The following is a 22,050-nucleotide window of genomic DNA, read 5'->3' as shown; positions in this document are numbered from 1 at the left end:
TTCTGTGTTTCTTTCTCTCTCTCTGCCTCTCCTATCACAATAATGAATGATTTATAATATTCTGGAAAGACACCCAGAAGGCCATGGCAGAGTTTTTAGAGGTCTTGTATTTTTCATGTCCATTACATGCATCCTCCAGTTCTCATGGGAACGTGACTTTGAGGAAATAAGAGTACATACTGAAACGGCAACCCCTCTCACCCTCACCCCCATCCTGTACAGTATATGTCTCTTTCTCTCTCTTTCCCCATCTCTTGTTCTGTCTGGCTGTGCTCTTGTTTGCAGGACATTAATATGAGCTTGTGATGCAGTAGGTTTGTTTACAGAGCAGTTCAGTAGAGCATTGCAATGAAGTGGTAGCAGGTTAATGCATTGCTGTATTCAGTGGGGATGCAGCTGCATGGCAGGACATGGACGCTGCACACCTTCAGGTGGTGTGGGAGGAGGGGTAGAGCAGGGGAGGGGAGAGTTAAGGTGGGGATGTGGGGGTTTGCCTGCTTCGTCCATTAGCAACCTTTGACCTCGCCAGTTCCCACAGCACCCACACAAACCCACATTTTAAAAGTGCAAATATAGTCTGTTTCCACACAAATCTCATCAAGCAGAAATCCATAAGAGTACGCACACACATACACTCATGTATTAATAGTGTCTAGCTGTATTTGGCTATAGATTCTTAGGGTCCTACATCAGCTCCTTCGATCACCTCTGCACAACCCCTTCACACCGCCTCATAACCTCTCTCAGCCCTGTTAAGCTGCTGATCACTTAGTTCCACCATGACACCATTTAGACATCATTTTTCACTTGGCTAAAGGAGGAATGTGGGAGAAATCAGTCAGAAGAAGCCACCATGCTGGGCCTGGCTGCCCCTCAGGGCATACTAAGGATCATTGCCCTCCTGATAAAAATAAATTGTTGAAAAAAGGAAACTGTCATATACTGTATGTCTGTCCTCTGTGTGTGTTTATATTCCCCAGGCTCAGGCTCCTGTCGGTTCAGTTACTCAGACCCCAGCATCACTGTGTCATACAGCCTAACTGGTAACGCCAACACCTCAGATGACTGGATCACACTGGAGAAGATCAGGTCTCTCTCTCTCTCTCCTATTCTTCCTTCTTCCTCATCCATCCCACAGTCCTTCCATCTGTTGTGAACACCCGCCCTCTCTTTTTTCCTCATTCACACCTCCCCCTCTCGATTTGTCATTTCACTCCTGTTTGTTTCTCTATGATCCCCCTGTTTTTCATCCCTCTATTCTGGCCTCCCTCTGTTTAGTCAACTCTCAAATTAAGGCATAATGTAATGATAGAATCCTCTAACTACAATATTTAGCTGCAGTAAGTGCATGTTATGCTTTTGTCTAGACACAGAAACCATCTCATAAATTAACAACTAATTCACTTGGACTAATTCTGAAACCTGCTTTTCTCTCTCAGTTTCGCTCCACCATAAGGGCATGCAATGTCTTGCCATATGTGGCTATTTCAGCCTTATTTTAATGATTAATGATGATTATGTAATGCATTATAATGTAACACTTAATTGCATAAACACAGCTCCCACACACAAGACCCTCATGTTACGTGTTTCTCCTCTAGAGCCCCTACCAACAGCAGCACTGTCGTACACCTGCTTCCCCTGCCACATCACTCCAGGGCTGATGGCGTTCGTCTCCGCTGGTCTCAGGAGGCTCCCCAAGGCCCCGAAGGTTATGAGTCCTGCTGGGGGCTTGACAATGTGCTGCTGGTAAATGCTGCCCACAGAGCCCCCCTCATGGAGGACAACTTGGACCCTCCAAACACTGCCAACTGGCTCTTCTTCCCTGGAGCTACTGTCAAGGTACACTGATAAGCAAGTGGACATTTACATGGATTCCCTACTTTACACATGGATTTCATTCACAAGATTTTCAACTTATGCTCTGCTCCATGTTAAAGCATCGTAAATACCATAATCATGAAAAACTTTCAACCTTAGAGCAAGGGAAGAACAGTTCCACATGACAGGTGTTTCAATTTACAAGCGATTTGTTTAAGACTTTTTTCATGACCTTTTGCATGTGTTAACGCCTCTTTTCTTATTGGCTAGCATGCCTGTCAGTCCGAAGGCAATGCCCTCTATTTCCATGGTAGTGAGGGAGTTGGACACAGCTTTGCCTCCACCAGAGACATTGACCTGCATCGTGAGGAGGGAAGGAGCTACTGGGAGGAAGACTTTGAAAGCCCACCCTCGAAGTAAGTCAAGATGATGGTCTCATTTCTTCCTCCACCCCTTTTACTGGATAATTTTATCAAAATATATCTTAAATAAGTGCATCTGTCAAAACCACAGTTACAAAGTGCTTCACAAGTGCACACAAAATACAATACCATAAAATACTACAAAACAATTACAGGGAAAGGTCAAACTAGACAATTAAAACTAAATTTACAAACAACAACAAAAACACTGAAGTACTACATTATTAAAATGTCAATCTATACAGATTACCAGGTTTTTAAAAGCTTTTTAAAAATGTGGCACTGACTCAGCTGACCTGATACTGAGGGGGAGTTTGGTCCACAGCCATGATGCTAATAAAGTAAAACCGTATTTGATTGCCAGACCTGAGGCAATAGTCTTTTATTGTGTTAAAATAACAAAATATATAACGTAGCCAAAACATAAAGGTTTAAAAGTAACTAAGAAGAATCTTAAACTAAATGTAAAACCAAAATAACACAATAAAACATTATCCTTAATGAATGTAGAGTCAGTTTGGAATGATATATTTTATTTTAGCATCCAGCCACATAATAGCTGGGAAAGAGAGAGTGCTATTTTTGTAGCATATCAGTGCTCTGGTATTTCTCTGTGTGTATACATGCACGTGCTTTGACACCTGTCACTTGTCATATGTCAAGTGATGCGACAAGCACAAGTTTAAGTCAAGCTTGGGTGCTGACACAGGTGAATGCCAAGCCTCTGACTGCTATAGAGACAGCACTCCATCTGTTCAGAGTGAGACACACACACACACACACACATACACACACACCAAACACACACACACACACACACACACACACACACACACACACACACACACACACACACATGCTTGCGAACACACACTGGACAGCAGACAGCAAGGAAACATTGTCAGAGACACTGCAAGAGGCAGAGAGATAAAAGAGATGATAGATAGTGTTACTGCCAGAGAGTAATTACGGGCCTCATGCACCAGGTCTGTCAGTAGGTTTTTCCATTAATGAGAAGGACCTTAAGCAGGAGGGTATTTCTACAGCCACCCCACACCCTCACACCTTCCTGCAGTTTGCCAACATGCTACACTGCATGCTAGCTCTCACCTATCAGGCGTCATGGGCTGACACGTGTGAGGTAGGCAGGGAGAGTTTTTGCTTGCTTGTGTTAATGCTACTCTCCACTAAGTGTCATTTAACCCAATACTGGCTGTGAGAAAGAGACACACCAGTTTATGTGGTGCATGGCAGAAAATAGAGGAACACAGGGGTAAGGAAAGGGGAGAGAAAGAGAAAGAGGGAGGGGAGGTAGAGGAACACAGGAGAGGGCTGACACACTGAGTTAACTTCTGTCAGTGCTAATGAGGATCCTCTCTCCACTGTGCAGAAATATGTGTCCTGTATTTTTAAGTCCTCTTCCAGGTGATTTATGCTGTATTCCTGGCATTTTGTGTGTTTACTGGTGAGGTGTGAATTATGGCAACTGTTTACTAACTTCAGTAATACTCCAGAGGGAGATGCTGTGTAAAGTAGGCATTCTATAAACACGTGTTTGCATTTTTTAAATTTCTTTATTTGTGTGCTGTTATGTCAATAAAGTCTCATTTGGGGATGATATTTGGCTACGGTTGAGTGCTTCAAGTTTCACAATAAATGTAGCCCCTCTGTTTCCTTTTCTATTTATTAAACTGTGAATTCTATATTCACATTGTGTTGTTATTTTTAGGCTTATTTTCCTTTATTAACTAAATTCACTCTCAATAATGAATTGTTACTTAAAACTATGTTCAAGTCATAAACCATCTGACTGTGAAAAATATGAGCTATTTAAGTTTTTAAGAGTAATACTCTTTTGGCATAATTGCAATTTTTAGAATTCTTAAGGTTGTTAAAATACTTCCTCATAAATTTCAGGTACCACTTATTTTAAATAATAATAATAATAATAAAAAAATAGCATTTCACCATAAACATTTTGTGTTGAGAAACTTCTTTACTTACTAAACCTGCCCTCCCTGTCTGTGTTTTTTTTTTTACTCAGCTGGGACATAGAGGGAGCTGTCTATGGGACCCAGTGTGGAGAGATTGAATCGGGCTCAGCTCTAGTGTTTGAGAAAGAGGGCCGGAGGAGAGTGTGCACCCCCTACCTCGACACTACAGCTTATGGAAACCTTCGCTTCTACTTTACAATGGGTATGGAAATCCTCTATCCACAAATATTTTGTTGTGTAGGCTACATGGCCTTGCTCTTTGTGGTGCCTTCACAAATATTCTTTGCAAATGTGTCTTACATTGCATAAACATACCGAGGTGTGTTTGTGTTAAGGTGGTGGCGACTGTGATCCAGGAGAGTCTCATGAGAACGACGTGATTCTGTTTGGAAGGTCTGAAGGCAGGAGGGAACGTGTGGTGCTCGACACTCTTCCTTACTCTTCTTACAGGGTGAGACATACGCAACAAAATCACACACACAAATATGTGTACTATCATATAGTTATTATTTTTTATTTATATGTTATTATATTATTATTATTATTATTAACTTATAGTTAATTAAGTGCTCACTTTACTGCATGCCAGTACATTGCTATTATTACCATCACAGGTATATAGAATGTTTAGTTCTATCCCACCATATAAAATGTTTAAGCAAAAATGCTGAGTTTTTTACTTTATTTACGCCAGCATTCATCTGTGAGGATTTGCTGCTTTTCTTTGTACGTGGTAGTAAACTGAATGTCTTTGGGTTCTGGACAACAAATCAAGCAATTTAAATACATCATCTTGAGCTTTAGGGTATTGTGATTGTAAAAAAAAATTGGCGGCTTTTTACTTTTTCTAATTAGTACTGTATATTCCCACTGGTCTGATCTATTCACTCTATCCTCCATTTCTCCTGTCTCAGACTTCTGCGGTGATATCGGTGGCGCTGCCCACTGAGCTACAAACACCAGTCACCCAGTTCTGCCTGGAGCAGCGGTCACATGGTGGTGCCAACCGCCATGTATGGGCTGTGGACTTCATGCAGCTGCTCCCTGTGATGCCTGGCACCCACACACATGTTGCTCAGTTCTCCATCAACCTTGGCTGTGGCTCCTACCAGCCCGCCAACAGGTGTGACCCATTTGAAAACTAGGTTAGGTAGTGCTTTTATGTGAAAATATCGCCAAATCAAAATCATGAATTGGGCTGCAACAAAGGAAACCTCCACATGTTAAGTGAGACATCCGAGATTCACTTAGTTATTTTGGGGTCTAGAATGGTAAATGGTGCACACAGGGAACTTAAGGGCACAATGCTTTCATGCTTCTAAACAGCAGCATCTAGAGAAATCTGAACCAAATTGGCTCAACGAATAAGAAATGTAAGCTCAAGGAGTTTTTTAAGATCATGTTACATTTCTTCTGGGTATTTAAATCCTCAAGGTTCAAACTCTTGCAGTCATTTGAAGCTTCAACTGTATTAAATTACAGAGTGCTTATTAATAAAAGAGTAGAAGGGGTAAAGGGACATGCTTGACAGTGGAGTCTCTGAAGACATAATTTACTCTTTTTATCTAATCTAAATTCAGAGCACTTTAGTCATTTTACACTATTTTAATTTGAAAATGAAAATGTTGATAAGATGTTCTCTGTTATTTTTTATTAGCGTGAGTCTGGAGTTTTCCACCAACCACGGTCGCTCCTGGTCTCTGCTCCACACTGAGTGTCTGCCAGAGCTCTGTGCTGGACCCCATCTACCTCACAGTACCATCTACTCCTCTGACAACTACAGCGGGTATGAATGAGTCTTCACATCTGTATGTGTGTGACTGTGCTTGTATCATTGTCAGTCAGTCGCTGTGGATATATGCATAATGTTTATTGTCTCTCCAGGTGGACGAGAATCTCCATCCCTCTGCCCAATGCTGCCCTGACAGAGACAACACGGTTCCGCTGGAAACAGTCCGGCACTGGATTGGGCAACATGTGGGCTATAGACAATGGTTAGTGCTATACGTAGAGGTTACACGGTACACGCAGCGTCATGAATGCCATTGTTTTCTTGTGTAGTTGGACCCCACAAATGAGCCCCAAACCCTCCTCCTTTCAGGATGTGTTTCGGATCACATTTATTTATTATTATTACAGCTCAGCTAAGTATGCAAAAAAAGAAGAAAAAAAAAATGTTATCTCCATGTTTTGCTTCAGTGTATCTTGGTCCAGCCTGCCTTCGTTTCTGCTCTGGGAGAGGACATTGTTCTCGCACAGGCTGCAAGTAAGGATCTGATTTTTATTAAACCAAATAAATCCAATGTCTCTACTTCAAAATTAGTCTGCACATTATCCACCTAATGCCTTACAGCACCAATCACCATTCAAAATTATTCAAATTGTATTATGGTTATGATTTATTAATGGATTTTCATTATCTCTGTCTTATTTTTCTCGTTTGTATCCTTCACTCTTTTTAATGTCTCATGTCTTCCTCTTCTCTACCTCTCACTTTCACTCTAACTCTCACTCTCTCTCTCTCTCTCTCTCTCTCTCTCTCTCTCTCTCTCTCTCTCTCTCTCTCTCTCTCTCTCTCTCTCTCTCACTCTCTCTCCACCTCCCAGATGTGACCCAGGCTTTAGTGGTCCAGCCTGTGAGCTTGCCTCCCAGACCTTCCCGGCGTTCCTGTCAGAGGGTTTCTCCAGCCCACGCCTCTCTTCCTACCACAGCTTCTCCTCACTTCGTGGGGCTGAGGTCAGCTTTGGCTGTGGGGTGCTGGCCAGTGGCAAGGCCTTGGTTTTCAACAGAGACAGCAGGAGACACTTGGTTACCGCTCCACTTGACAGTTCCCAGGCCAGGTAATGAAAGTGCTGATAGAGAACAGGAACATGAATATAAAAAGCAAAACAAACTTGTTTCATATACATACAGACATAAGCACAAAACATGAGGGAACTCACATATATGCTCTTGAATACATACAACATAGACCAACATGCACATGTTCATTGTGATTTTGCCACCAGTAGATTACTTTGTAAAACCGTGGCTCGTCTTCATCAAGTGTCTTTACTTCTGATTGATACTGCAAATGTTCCAGCTAGTCAGCTATCTGCTCTTGTCCTTCATCAATCCCTCTTTCCCTCATACTCTGTGTTCCTATGCTGGGAGATGGAGTGTGATCATAGGGAGGACTGCAGATGAGAGGAGAGATGAAAGGAGAGGATGAAAATGAGAGAGAGAAAGATGGAGACGGAACGGTGAAGTTAGATATGGCATCTGTATTAGATTGATTATGCCTATTGCGGCTCTCAGTGTGCCACCTGATGGCAATATTTAATGCCGGTTTCCTGGCTGATTGAGTGAACAGCTGCCTGAAAGAGGAAACTGCATCGCTATTGAAAGCACAGCTCAGCCAAGGACAGAGGGAGCTGGGGGGTGACTGGCAGAACTAGATAGATGATGGGAATTTTAATAAATATTACATTAGTTTAGATGATAATTAAAAAAAAGTCTGCCAAAAAGTCTGCCAAAACACAAAGGAACACATAAAAGGATGAAAACCTGTGCTCCATTTGAACTTTGTACAGTTAACATGGATACATGGATATGAACTCTGACTCTCATTCACTCTCTCTCTGTCTTACTCTTGCGTTCTCTCCACCTCCTCTCATCTAATTTTGTCCTCATTCATTTAATCATCATCATCCTGCCACCTTTCTCCCACCTCTCTATTCTGCATGACTGTCTGTTTGTCTACCCTTTTACCCCTCTCTCTCTCTCTCTCTCTCTCTCTCTCTCTCTCTCTCTCTCTCTCTCTCTCTCTCTCACACATTTCGTTACTGAGTACTCTTGGTCACCTTACTTTTTCTCCTCATTTATCAACCTGCTCTTACTGTGTCATTTCCTTTTTACACGTTGTCTGTCCCAACTGCTACTGAACCCCCCTTCTCTCTCCAACTGGCCCTACGTTTTCTTGCTTTCATTTTTTTTTCATATTCCTGCTTTCACACTCTGCAGGTACCTACAGTTTACGCTTCGCCTCGGCAGCCGCAGCACCCTGAGCTCATGTCCTGCCCCAGACCAGCCAGGAGAGGGCGTCCTGCTGCATTACTCCTCAGACAATGGTATCACCTGGACGCTGCTGCAGCACTACGCTTACCAAGGCTTCCATGAGCCAAGGTACCACCTATGTGTAGAGTGTGTGTGCATGAGATGTGTGCTTATGATTCCACAGAGACACTATGACTCCATCAACACACACATTTGCGCTGCTAATGGCGTGCTGGAGGTGTAAGCCACTGGGACCCATTGAGTCAGTTAGAGCCATCTATTTGTGTAATGAAGACAAAGTGGGCTGCGTTCCAGCTGCAGGCCGGGTCTCAGCGCTTTTTATCACCACTAGAAAGGTCAACAGGGGCCAGTGAGTCAGGGACAAGTTCTACACAACTATCTAACCTGCAGGTGTAAGTTTAGGTTCTTACTTTATCAACATGTATGTTTGTACAAAACACCAACATACAGGAATCAGTCTTGACAAAGAGATGAAAGGTCTTTGTGGCAGAGTGGCCTATAAGAAACTAAAGAGATGTTAGACTGCAATTATGCAGGCTTTAGATCAAAGTCAAAGTCTGAGTCACAGTTCAGTCAGCTTGTGTGATTAATTCCAGCTAAAATGTTTGCCATATTGGATACTATCCTCAAATACATGTCACTATTGTCACATGTGTGCAGTTGTGACTATGGAGCATGCACTAGCTCAGTTTAATCATCTCTTTCCCCCAACCAGGATTGTGTCAGTTGAACTCCCGGCCGGTGCTCGGAAGTTTGGCGTCCAGTTCCGTTGGTGGCAGCCATACCATTCAGGTCGTGGTCACGATGTGTGGGCCCTGGATGAAATCAGCATGACCTCTGTGCTGTTTAACACCATAAGTCTGGACTTCAGCAACGTGCTGGACGTCACTCAGAGTCTTGGTTTCTATCTTGGCCATGTACAGCCCTACTGCCAGCATGACTGGACCCTCAGGTAGGAGACTTAATGCTCTGATACAAATACTGTATTGGTCATTATTTGGCACAGCATTTGCATGCTTTTGTTTTTAATTTTAAGAAAGGATGTCCACTGGGTCCAAACATGATTGAATAGTAAAAATCTTGTCAATTCTACTATATACAACAGTAATTTGCAACTTGTTCTTGTTTTTATTTTCACCAGGATTGTCTTTATTCCTACAAACCAAACATTATGCCATCAGAACAATTTGAAAAATGCTGAACTCACATAAAAATTCTACACGTAGTATTAAGAATGTGCACTACAGCATATGACATACAGTATATTATCCTCTCTTCCTCCATGTTCTACGCTAGTTTCTCTGGTGAGCCCAGCCCTGGCTTCAGTATTCGTTATGTGGAAACTCAGTCAATGCAGATCGGAGCTTCCTACAGTCTACAGTTCTCGCTGGTCATGGGCTGTGGCCGCGAGCCCTCCCCTCACATTGACACTCAGGTCCGCCTGGAGTTTTCCACCAATCACGGCCTCACCTGGCACTTGGTCAAAGAGGTAAGGAGCGTGAAACACATGCAACTTTGTTTCCCATGTTAAGTGATTGTTAACATCCGATCCCTTTTGTTTTCACAGCCAGGCTCACACCTTTGTTTATGACTAAAACTTGTAGAAGTCATCCTGGAGAGACATATCATTTATTCATGATCATGAATATTGATTTACCCATTACAGCGTCTGTAATAATATGTAAATAATGAGAGTCTTTAAATGTGACACTTTGTTTCAAATGAGAAATTATCGCAATTACTTTTTATCATCCTACCATTAGCAAATACATGGCAATACTTGAATCAGCAAGCAGATTATCCCATGATTCAACAAAGATTTTCTGTGATCACAACTGGCTCATAAATATTTATAAGGCACCAAAGTATCTGCCAAGATTTTTATTGCCTTTGAAATTGAATAGGGCGTAATGAGTCTTCCATCAGTGAATTTTCTCTAATTCTTCCATGTGCATGAAACTGCAGTCATCTGGCAAGTGCAGAATGTAACTCACTGAATGTCCTGTACTTTAAATCCCTGCTTGTGTTCCAGTGTTCAAGGTCAGAGATACTGTAATCCTGCCTTAGGCTTTTATATGCATACACTGTGGGGCTAATGCAGCCTCAGGGTGTATCTGCAGAATATCAAGCTGTTTCTGAATAATTTTGCAAAACAAATCCATAATGATGTTTTATGAATTCTGAGCAATTAACAATAAGCAATGCCTTTACCCCCAAATGGGTATACAGTAAAAGTATTTTTGAAAATGTAATGAAAGGCCTTGTTCCTTTCACCTAGGCCTGTCTGCCTGGCATGCCAAGCTGCTCAGAGTTTACAGCTCCCAGTGTCTACCACCCATCAGAGTTCAAAGACTGGAGACGCATCACTTTGTCTTTGCCTCAGAAGACATGGTAGGAAACTCAACATCTTTACAGAAGACATAAAAGAAAAGTTTCACAAAGTACCCTCTGGGATAATATGTCCTCTGATCTGTTCTTTCATGGTGTCTTTTGTAGTTAACAAGCATAATGCACCTGAGATACAGTAAGATGTATAACATAAAGCTGAAATGAGGATACTTGAAGCATCCACACCTATTACTGTTCATTTCTGCAGGTCCATGCATACGTAGACACACACCCCTTACACACATCCATGCACAACTACGGACATGTGCACAAACACACATCCATCTCTGCTTGTTAAGCATGCTTTGTTCACAAGGATTTTCAACACTTTTTCAGCAACAAATCGCACCAAGGTTTAATGCACTGTCACAATAAAAATGTCTTCTCTCTCACGCATGTTGTGGACAGAGGGTTTTGTGACTTAATCTGTTTTAAACAGACACACTTGAGAGATGCCAACACAAATGAGGTGCACACATTTCATGTCTAGTTCTCTACTCCTTGTCTGGAAAAAATATAGTTTTCCTAAATATGGAATCGAAATGATATAGGAGCATCTTCCGGCTCTGGCTTCTCATTTGTGTTATCGATACCAGTGATGATTGCCACCCCATGAGCTCAGATAATCTGACTACCACGTTTTAGCTAACAGTCAACAACTGACAGACTGCCAAAGCTTTGCTGGATGAACTGTTTAATTTGTGTGCTGTATGTGCCAATACAAAAACATTGTATAAAGATAACAAGACTGTGTAGAACTGAAACAAGTCTCATACTGAACCAGTCATTCTGTACTGAACAGTTTCTGAGGAATACATGTACTGTTACAGCCCTAGCTCACACATATATCAACTTAAACAATCTCATAAACCTTCCACACAGAGCACTGTGACCTCCACCCCCATTTCATTCTACCACCCAGCTCCTAAAAAAAGGTGGTCTAATCTCCTACAGGGCGTGATGAGAGGTCACAGGGTCATGGCAGTAAATGATAATAAAACAGTTCTGTATGATCAGGAGGTGGTCTGAGTTGACATAGGTCACCGAAGCAGCAGGCCACGAAACCTCCCTGCAATAAAACCACCAATATACCTGACTATCTAACCTTCTACAGCCATTTGTCATCGCTGTACATGCACTGCAAGCACAGAGAGGTACTCACATGCACTAGTATGTACTAATGTACATAGACTGCACACACATTCACTGCACACACATTCACAACCACAGCCTACCTTTAACAGAGATGATGTGATGATAATATTGCCCTCTCTCTGACATTAATTTCACACAACTGCAAAACACACACACACACACACACACACACACACACACACACACGGGAAAATAGACATACACACATGTGATAAGGTTAATCTTTACCTGCCAGAACACTAAATCCACAAATCTCTATCCCCAGTAGAGAAGTAGATTAGTGAGTATAACATGATTATGTGGTTGACATGCAAGCAAACACTTTTTTTTCTGAGATCATGTAATGCATTGCAACATGAAATTACTTTTTTATAACTTCTAATTGAGCAGTCAGTTACAGTATGTCATTACATTTTGTTCAGCTTCTATAGTATGAATCTTGTTGAACTATTTTTGTGTGTGTGTACGTTCTGTGTTCAGGTCCAGTGCCACACGATTCCGCTGGATCCAGAACTACTATGGAGAGCAGGACGAGTGGGCCCTGGATGACATCTACATCGGCCAGCAGTGTCCTAACATGTGCCATGGACATGGCTGGTGTGACCATGGACACTGCAGGTCAGCTTTCACACACAGACACACACTCATTAAACTTTATAAGGTTGTTCTTTTTCTATTATCACTGAACATTAAGGCCCATAAATATCTTTTGATGGATGTTTTTTGGGGTTCATATCAAAGCACAGATGCACCTAGAGCAAAGATATGAGGTTAAGCCACTGTCTTCTCTTGTAGGTGTGACGATGGTTTCTCTGGAACAGACTGCCAGCCCTCCTCCCCCCTCTCCTCCAGTGTACTCTCTGACTTTGAGTCCCAGGATGCACTGCTGGCCACATGGAAGGAAGTGATTGGTGGAGAGGTGGTCACCCCTGACATGGGCTGTGGGGTGGTCTCATCTGGATCGTCGCTGTACTTCAGCAAGGTAAAACAACTATAAAATTGCCTTTCTTGAATGTCATGTTTTTGGTCCTTTTTCTGGTTTGGTGGAAAGCTGTGCCAAGTTTTTGGTGCAAATCCAGATCCAGGTCCAACCCCAGGAACTTTCTAAACAATGTTTTAACATTGAAAGAATGCAGCATTTTTCACAATTACATATTTTTCCATAAACTATGGCACTTACTTCTTAGAAGTAAATCAGGCACCTGAATCATATCATTGTCCCTGTGTGATTTGATGCAAATCCAGATCCAAAAAATATTTTGTGTTAAAATAACTACTTTAGAGGATAGTGCAAACTTGGCGGAGGAACAGTATGCAATCTCTGATTTATTTCTACATTTTACTCCCAAAAACTGATGACCTTTCACCTCTGAATTACATCTACTCTTAAAACATGTAGATGTTATGTAATCATACCATGGCTTTATAGAATACTTGATTCTGACTGGATGGTGGTGTGCACAATTTTCAGTTCGCGGCACACCTCTGTATGTAGCAAACTTATCATTATTCCAAATGAGTACACATGGCTGGAATTTAATTGTTGCAGCTTCCACCAGGAAACAGCCTCTCCTGTTTGTTGCAGTGACATTTCTTCCAAGATTGACAAAGATATTAGCAAAACAAACTTCCCATTAAAAGAGTATATTGCCCCACAATATGAACAAACAATATTCATATTTGAATCACTGGAAAGTGGCCATGATACAGTAAAGTGAAAATAAGGCACTTAAAAATATGTTGTGATGCTCCTAGTTCATCATCCTTTCCTTAATATGTACGAATGTGTGTGTGTGTGTGTGTGTGTGTGTGTGTGTGTGTGTGTGTGTGTGTGTGTGTGTGTGTGTGTGTGTGCGTGTGTGTGCGTGTGTGTGCGTGTGTGTGCGTGTGTGTGCGTGTGTGTGTGTGTGTGTGTGTTGTCAGGCTGGGCTGAGGCAGCTGGTGAGCTGGGACCTGGACACTGAATGGGCAGAGTTTGTGCAGTTCTACCTGCGGGTGGGCGGAGACTGGGCGGAGTGTAACCAGGCAGACAGCAGGGAGGAAGGAGTGCTGTTGCAGTACAGTAACGACGGAGGCATCAGCTGGGGTCTGATCGCTGAGATGTACTTCACTGACTTCACCAAGCCTCGGTGAGAAACCTGCAGATGAAGAAAGGGAACATTTATATTTCTCATCTTTAACAGTTCACACAATCTGCTTTTCCTGTTTCTTGTAGTAAATATGGAAAGAGTTTTAGATGTGGCAGTGGTGGAAGAAGTATTCTGATCCTTTACTTAAGTGAAAGTACTCATACCACACTGTAAAAAACACTGCATTGAAAATGTTACCTAAGTAAAAGTATGTAAATATGTAAGTATTAAAAGTAAAAGTACCCAATGCAGAAAAATCCATTTAATCGGCTAATTATTTCAGCTGTACTTGTAGGTCTATATATTGTTGGGTAGTTTAATATATAATAAAACATTGTATTTTAAAAACTTTTTGTGTACAGAAATCTTAATTTCCAAAGTAAAGTACAATTTTTACCTCTAAAATGTAGTGGAGTAAAAGTAAAAAGTAACATGAAAAGAAAAGACTCAAGTAAAGTACAAGTAACCCAAATGTGTACTTAAGTACAGTACTTGGGTGAATTTACTTAGTTACATTCCAACACTAAGATGTGGCTATGATTATTGTATATTTTGGGAGAGAAATGCCAATGTCCCTTCTTCCATTCTCAGCTTTGTCCACTATGAGCTTCCCTTGGCCTCGAAGACACCCTCCACAAGGTTTCGTTGGTGGCAGCCTCTTCACTCTGGGGAAGGTTATGACCAGTGGGCAATCGATGATGTCATAATTTTGTCAGAGAGGGAGAAACACATCATTCCTATGGCTAATCCAACTCTACCACAGGTCAGGAATCAATTTGAGGAGTTTTTCCTTTAACTTGTCATTTGTGCTCTGACCTCGTACAGCAGCTTCGGCTTCATCTTGAGATATTGCTTCTTTTTTTGTAATGGAAAGTGTCAGCCAAACTGAGATAGAACAGCTATGAAATCTTTCAAGTGTATCCATTTATCTTATCAGTAATGTGTTCTGCTGCAGACTCTGGTTCCTGTTAACACAAAACACTACTATAAACTTGCCTGTCTCTGCAGAACTTTTACGAGAAGCCAGCATTCGACTACCCTCTGAACCAGATGAGTGTGTGGCTGATGTTGGGTAATGAAGGCATGGAGAGGGAAAGCAACAACAGTTTCTGTGCCCCAACACCCTCTGCCATGGTGTTTGGGCGATCCGATGGGGACAGGGTGGCCGTCACCAGGGACCTGGCCCTACGCCCTGGCTACACCCTTCAGTTTAAGGTACACTCATGGAAAGTATAAAAACTAGAAAGGCAGGAGCAATTTTGAGAAACAGGCAAACAACACTACTTCATCGGAATTAAATTGTTCTTTAATTTTCTGTCCACTGTATCCCCTACCAGCTGAACATAGGCTGTGAATCAGAGTTCAGCGCATCTGCCCCAGTCATGCTGCAGTACTCTCATGATGCCGGTCGTACCTGGGCCCTGGTGAGAGAGGGCTGTTACCCAGGAACCCCAGGGGCAGGTGTCTGCGAGGGCAGTGGCCGTGAGCTTAGAGAGCCCACTGTCTACAACACTGGAGACTATGAACAGTGGACCAGGGTCACTGTGGTCATTCCACGCAATGTTGCAGCCAGGTAGCTATGGTAACACGCATGCAGTTGGATCTGCTAAGTTATAATAGGGTTTTTATTCATTTTCTTTAGACACAGAATATGCAGTTATAGCAGTTGACTTGTATAATTTAAATGCCTGTATTCCTCTCATTCCCTTACCTCCTTCCCCTCATTTTCTCAGTAAAACTAGGTTTCGTTGGTTCCAGGAGAGCAGCATATACAGAGATGCCCCAGCTTTCTCCTTGGATGGGGTTTACATCTCTGAGCCTTGTCCAAACCACTGTGGGGGACATGGAGATTGCATCTCTGGAGTCTGCTTCTGTGATATGGGATACACAGGTACATTACAGATAGAAAAGGAAAAAGGATGAAACTGAATCATATTTTCCATGTGACTTTATGTTTTATAGCTTGTGATTCCCTGTTTTTTTTTCCATAGTGGAGCAGGATAGTTGTGTCCCATCTGTAGCCAGTCCCACAGAGCTGACTGAGGGATTTGAGGGGAAGCTGAGCCCACTCTGGCAGAGCCTAAGTGGGGGACAAATTGGAGGCGGCTGTGGCATCATTGGTGATGGCAAAGCTCTTTACTTCAGTAGCCCTGGGAGGAGAGAAGCGCGCACAGTGCCTCTAGACACCACCAACACACGGTGAGTGGAATTCACACCCATAAATCTCTCATCTGTAAGCACTGGAGACCAGTTAAATCGGTGGATGTTTGTTTAATGTGAAATTGAAATTTAGTTGTTACTGTTTACATACAGGTTGGTCCAATTCTACATCCGAATTGGCAGCAAGAGTTTGGGGCCCACTTGCACCAGGCCTCGCTCCCGCAACGAAGGTAATTATCACATACTGTATTAAGGCCCTCTGCTGCATTCATGTGGCTGTTGCTTAAGAGTGCAGTCTGTTGCGAGCAGCTCCACATCTGATCTGATCAGTTCACCACTTGACTTGTCTCCATTTGTTCCTTTTCACCCTTTGTCTTTGATCTGGTTGTCATTGTCAGTGTTTTTTCTAATGGAGAATCAAAGGGTAGTGTTGTCTGTTCTATTGCTTCCACCACTCAGCAGATTGTGGATCACTAGCCTGCAGCAGTGCTGAAGGCTCAGTCTGATCGTTTCTGCAGCGTCAGATAAATCTCTGCCAGCCTCCTAAACAGCTTATCTGTAATAATTAGAGATTTTGGACTGTTATTTGATTCTGTTGCATTTTATTATATTTTTTTCTTTGTACTTACTGCTAAATTAACTTAGTTCTGTATCTATGAAAATTATTTCCCATCTAAGAGTTCTATCCACTCTGCTCTTTGTTCTGTAATACAAGGCGTCATTGTCCAGTTCTCTACCAACAATGGTGTCCAGTGGCAGTTTGTGAGGGAGCTGGAATTTAGTTCCTTCCTGGAGCCCCAAGTGGTGACCATTGAGCTGCCGCCTGCAGCCAAAACCCCCTACACAGTATTTCGGTGGTGGCAGCCACAGCAAGGTTAGTGCATAATTAGGGTGCACAATATTATGGAAAAGCACAGAACAATTACAATATTACAATATATTTTTGATATCACAGCTTTAGTTTACATTTTCATTTGTACTTCTCTCTCTCCATCCTTGCAGGGAAACACTCTGCCCAGTGGTCTTTGGATGATGTCTTCATTGGTATGAACGATAGCTCCAGAACAGGTTTCCATGACAAGTTCGACGGCACAACGCCTCTGAGGCACAACTGGTACCGCATTCAGGGTGGGGAGGTGACTGTGGACTGTTTGTCTCTGGACACAGCACTTACCTTCAACTCCGAGGCCATTGATAGTGAGTCACACAAACACATTACTGTTCATAAGCACATACATTTAGTTTAAGAGGGCTTATGACTACAGGGTTGCCAGTTGTAATTCCTAGACTGGCTCAGAAAGTGTGTGCATGGAAAGTGAAGTAGCTACTGTACTCCCTCAAAAATCACTGTCAAGCGGCTCCTGAGTAAGACACTTAACACCCAACTGCTTCATTGAAGCTGCAGTGTTTGTAGTGAGCAGCCCATTGTGAATGTATTGAAGTAAATGTGAAACAGCATGTTTCTGCAAAATAGCTGGACAGTTGACTTTGCATGATGAAAAAAAATACATACGTGCATATGCACATTTAATAAACTGACACATATATTCACAAACAAACCACATAAATGGCTGTGCAGTGACATCACAGTATAACCCACACAAAAGCCAGAAATTGAATCACCCATTTACTGCGGCGGCGTAGATCCTGCATAATAAATGAGAGCCAACCTGAATGAAAATCCTGCCTGTTATTTATGCTTCCATCAAGCTGTGAGCGGATTTAGGGCCCATTCATTTAGTGTGCAAAGCCAGATCAATTTGGCAACACATCTATAAACATAAAGCTCTAGTGTCCCTGTGTGAACACAAGCACTGATTGTCAGACACCATGGCTGATCTAATATGCGCTAAAACATGCACACATTTCACACATAACTCCTATACCTATTATTTGCAAGGCTATTTGCATTTGGATTGTATTGACTTTGTGTTTTGGGTGTACACGTTTTATTCCAAGAAGCATTGACATGGAAATTAGCAACACCTTTTTTTGTTGTTGTTTTTTTAGGGTCAACATACACTCACCTAAAGGATTATTAGGAACACCATACTAATACCGTGTTTGACCCTATCAACATTTCTAAAGAATGCTTCCAGCACCTTGTTGAATCAATACCACAAAGAATTAAGGCAGTTCTGAAGGCAAAAGGGATCCCCCACACCATTATACCACCACCACCACCAGCTTGCCCAGTGATAACAAGGCATGGCGGATTCATGTTCTCATTCTGTTTACACCAAATTCTGACTCTACCATCTGAATGTCTCAACAGAAATCGAGACTCATCAGACCAGGCAACATTTTTCCAGTCTTCAACTGTCCGTTTTTGTGCGCTCGTGCAAATTGTAGCCTCATTTTCCTATTTTTAGTGGAGATGAGTGGTACCCGGTGGGTCTTCTGCTGGTGTAGCCCATCCGCCTCAAGATTGTGTGTGTTGTGGCTTCACAAATGCTTTGCTGCATACCTCGGTTGTAACAAGTGGTTATTTGAGTCAAAGTTGATCTTCTATCAGCTTGAATCACTCGGCCCATTCTCCTCTGACCTCTAGCATCAACAAGGCATTTTCGCCCCCCAGGACTGCAGCATCCTGGATGTTTTTCCTTTTTCAGACCATCCTTTGTAAACCCTAGAAATGATTGTGCATGAAAATCCCAGTAACTGAGCAGATTGTGAAATACTCAAACCAACCCGTCTGGCACCAACAACCATGCCACGCTCAAAGTTGCTTAGATCACCTTTCTTTCCCATTCTGACATTCAGTTTGGAGTTCAGGAGATTGTCTTGACTTGGATGACACCCCTAAATGCATTGAAGCAGCTGCCATGTGATTGGTTGATTAGACAATTGCATTAATGCGAAATTGAACAGGTGTTCCTAATAATCCTTTAGGTGACGGTATGTGATAGATGTTGCACTCACAGTTAGGCAGGGACAAAATAATTTGGCTGAACCAAACTTTCAAATCCAAGCAGACACATACAAGTTAATTATGTTGACGCACTGTTGAAGAAAAGAATGTTAAATCATTGTAACCTAGTGAGGATACTAGAATCAGGTTATAGTTAATACCAAAAAATGTGACGTTGCTTTTATACTGTGTCTTCAGAGAAGCCAAGATATGCAGAGAGCTGGGACTTTGAGGTATCAGGCTCGTCATTCCTGCAATTCGAGTTGAGTATGGGCTGTAGTAAATCCACCTCCTTCTCCCATGGTGTGCGACTGGAGTACTCAACAGACTGCGGTCATCACTGGTCTCTCATCACCCCAGAGTGTGTGCCCCCAGCCATTGGCTGCGCTGGTTATACTCAGAGTTCCATCTATACCTCGACCCAGTACAAACACTGGAGAAGGATCACAGTCTACCTGCCCAGTGCTGCTAAGTAAGTTTTTTATTTTTTTTTTTTTTTATTTTATTTTTTTACTTTTATGGCCAAAATTAGTAGACAGTTTTGATAGTATGTGTATATTATCTGAAGGTGCATGGACTCCTGAAGCTACTTTTCTTTATAACTTGCTTCTGAATCCCTCAGTTCCCCCAGAACTCGTTTCCGTTGGATCCAAACCCACTTCACCCCAGGGGCAGAAGGATGGGCTCTAGATAACCTGTTACTGGCCCCTGGCTGCCCCTGGATGTGCTCTGGACATGGTCTGTGTGACAATGGACGCTGTGTGTAAGTAAAACAGGCTTTTTTTTGCACAGCTGATTCATTTTAATGTATGTTAATTTTCACACTTTGTTCACTTTATTCTACCTTCATATTCATGTTACTTACCCTTTATTTTTCTCCCATTCTCACACAGGTGTGACAAGGGTTATGGAGGTGCACACTGTGTGCCTTTGTCCCCCCTGCCATCTCTACTGAGAGAGGACTTTAATGAGAACCTGCAGCAGGAGACATGGCCTGAGGTGTACGGAGCAGAGAGGGGAACTCTGAGCGGAGAGCCTCTTAAATCTGGCACTGCCCTTATCTTCAAAGGGGTATGGGTCCTAAACATCACTCAGAAACATCCATAGTAATAATTATACAGTTAAATCACAAAGACATGGATTGATATCTTTATAGTAGATCACTGACTTTTCGTAACTGACAAACAATGTAATCGTGGTCTGTTTGTTTGCAGGATGGTCTGCGAATGATAGTGTCACGGGATCTGGACTGCACCAACACTCTCTACATCCAGTTTTCCTTCAAATTCATCACTAAAGGTAATACATAACTCAGTGGTTCTTCTTCTTTGTATATTTTTTTTATCAAAATACTGTTTCTTTTCTTTCTCCAGATGTTGTTGTAATAGTTTATCTTGTGGGCTTTTCTAGGTGTCCCGGAGCGCTCCCATTCAGTGCTGCTGCAGTACTCTGTGAACGGAGGAATCAGCTGGCTGATGCTGGATGAGTTTTACTTCCCAGCTTCCACTGACACTCTGTTCCTCCACCTGCCGCTACCAGCCAGCGCCCAGACCAACGCCACCCGCTTTAGACTTTGGCAACCGTACAACAGCGGTGAGTGGACACACTGTGTAGTTGCACACTAAAATTCACACAATCTGTGCTCTTCACATCTCTTGTCTGTTTCTTCTCCACATTGACTTTTTTTATGCCTCCCACACCAGTAGAATCAGTGTGTAACCATCTCCACAATATTATACCCCTTAGGTAAGAAGGAGGAAGTGTGGGTAATAGATGATCTCATCATTGATGGCAGCTCCTTACACAACCCACCGGTGGTGATAGACAGCTTTGAGGACGGCCCCAATGAGTCCAACTGGCTGTTCTTCCCCGGGGGAAACACTGGCCTCTACTGCCCCTACCAGAAGACTGGACTGTAGGAAAAACCTTTTTGAATGTTGACAGCATTTCTGTTTTTATATCATCTGTGAGCCCAATTATGATAAAACTTGCAAAACAATGTTTTTACCCTTGCCTGATCTTTGTGTCTGTGTGTATGTGATTGGTGTAGGGAGGAGGATGAGTCAGCCATGGTCTTTGTCTCCAGCGAGCTTGGAGAGCACTCCATTACCACCAGGGACATTGACGTAAATGAGAACACTATCATCCAGTTTGAGGTACACAAACAGCCTTGATGACTTATTTTCCAAAGCAACAAACATAACACTGCCTCATTCAAAACATAAATCATGGCTCGTCATCTTTGCCAATGTTGTGTATATTTATGTCTCTCTAGATAAATGTGGGCTGCACAGCTGAGAGTTCCTCAGCCCACCCAGTGCGTCTTGAGTTCTCACGGGACTTTGGTGCCACGTGGCACCTTTTGGTACCCCTGTGTGCCGGTGGGTCCCAGCCCTCCTCACTGTGCTCCACAGAGCTCCACCCTGCCAGCATCTATTTCCCTGGTACAACTCAGGGCTGGAGGAGGGAGGTCATTCACTTTGGCAAGCTTCGCCTCTGTGGGTAAGGACTGGATACATTCTGTACAGTGGATGCATAGAAGAAAACAAGGGGAAACTTTTTCAAATAATTTGCCTACAAGATAATATCTGTTGAAAGTATCAGTCTTACTCTCAAATCTTTGCATGTTTACCTCCCTACAGGTCAGTGAGGTTCCGTTGGTATCAGGGTTTCTTTTCAACTGGTTCTGCTCCTCCAACATGGGCATTAGACAACATCTACATTGGCCCACAGTGTCAGGACATGTGTAATGGTCACGGGACCTGTGTTGGTGGCAGCCACTGTGAGTGTGACCCCGATTACTCTGGATCTGACTGTTCTGTGCCTGACACCCCCAACCCTGACTTCCTCAAAGAGGACTTTGAAGGTACATCACCATACAGACGCAAAAAGCCATCAGGAAGTAGACAGTGTGTGTAAATTTGATGGATTATGTATCTGTATTTATTGATTAGTTAGAGTTATCAGAAATCCTAATCTGTGGTGATATTGCATTGTTTACAATAGCTTGGAGT

At 42.6% G+C, this 22,050-nt stretch overlaps 1 protein-coding gene across 2 annotated transcripts in view; it reads left to right on the top strand.

Moving 5' to 3' along the window:
• Positions 1-22,050, top strand: part of reln (reelin) — a 100,081-nt gene that overhangs the window by 63,245 nt on the left and 14,786 nt on the right. For both annotated transcript variants that reach the window (XM_031282752.2, XM_031282751.2), the window contains exons 9-42: positions 981-1,089; positions 1,602-1,842; positions 2,092-2,237; positions 4,288-4,439; positions 4,573-4,688; positions 5,152-5,360; positions 5,895-6,023; positions 6,122-6,231; positions 6,437-6,503; positions 6,844-7,077; positions 8,240-8,401; positions 9,009-9,245; positions 9,590-9,782; positions 10,572-10,684; positions 12,317-12,454; positions 12,632-12,818; positions 13,760-13,965; positions 14,557-14,728; positions 14,974-15,180; positions 15,303-15,538; positions 15,699-15,856; positions 15,957-16,164; positions 16,279-16,355; positions 16,841-16,999; positions 17,128-17,322; positions 19,235-19,508; positions 19,659-19,799; positions 19,930-20,107; positions 20,251-20,335; positions 20,447-20,629; positions 20,783-20,951; positions 21,087-21,192; positions 21,312-21,538; positions 21,679-21,902. In XM_031282752.2, the coding sequence (XP_031138612.1) occupies positions 981-1,089; positions 1,602-1,842; positions 2,092-2,237; positions 4,288-4,439; positions 4,573-4,688; positions 5,152-5,360; positions 5,895-6,023; positions 6,122-6,231; positions 6,437-6,503; positions 6,844-7,077; positions 8,240-8,401; positions 9,009-9,245; positions 9,590-9,782; positions 10,572-10,684; positions 12,317-12,454; positions 12,632-12,818; positions 13,760-13,965; positions 14,557-14,728; positions 14,974-15,180; positions 15,303-15,538; positions 15,699-15,856; positions 15,957-16,164; positions 16,279-16,355; positions 16,841-16,999; positions 17,128-17,322; positions 19,235-19,508; positions 19,659-19,799; positions 19,930-20,107; positions 20,251-20,335; positions 20,447-20,629; positions 20,783-20,951; positions 21,087-21,192; positions 21,312-21,538; positions 21,679-21,902 (5,748 nt within the window). The remainder of the gene's footprint in view (positions 1-980; positions 1,090-1,601; positions 1,843-2,091; positions 2,238-4,287; positions 4,440-4,572; positions 4,689-5,151; positions 5,361-5,894; positions 6,024-6,121; positions 6,232-6,436; positions 6,504-6,843; positions 7,078-8,239; positions 8,402-9,008; positions 9,246-9,589; positions 9,783-10,571; positions 10,685-12,316; positions 12,455-12,631; positions 12,819-13,759; positions 13,966-14,556; positions 14,729-14,973; positions 15,181-15,302; positions 15,539-15,698; positions 15,857-15,956; positions 16,165-16,278; positions 16,356-16,840; positions 17,000-17,127; positions 17,323-19,234; positions 19,509-19,658; positions 19,800-19,929; positions 20,108-20,250; positions 20,336-20,446; positions 20,630-20,782; positions 20,952-21,086; positions 21,193-21,311; positions 21,539-21,678; positions 21,903-22,050) is intronic.

Source organism: Sander lucioperca, chromosome 7 (genome assembly GCF_008315115.2).
Source record: "Sander lucioperca isolate FBNREF2018 chromosome 7, SLUC_FBN_1.2, whole genome shotgun sequence".
NCBI lineage: Eukaryota > Metazoa > Chordata > Actinopteri > Perciformes > Percidae > Sander > Sander lucioperca.
This window is presented reverse-complemented; position numbering and strand designations above follow the sequence as displayed.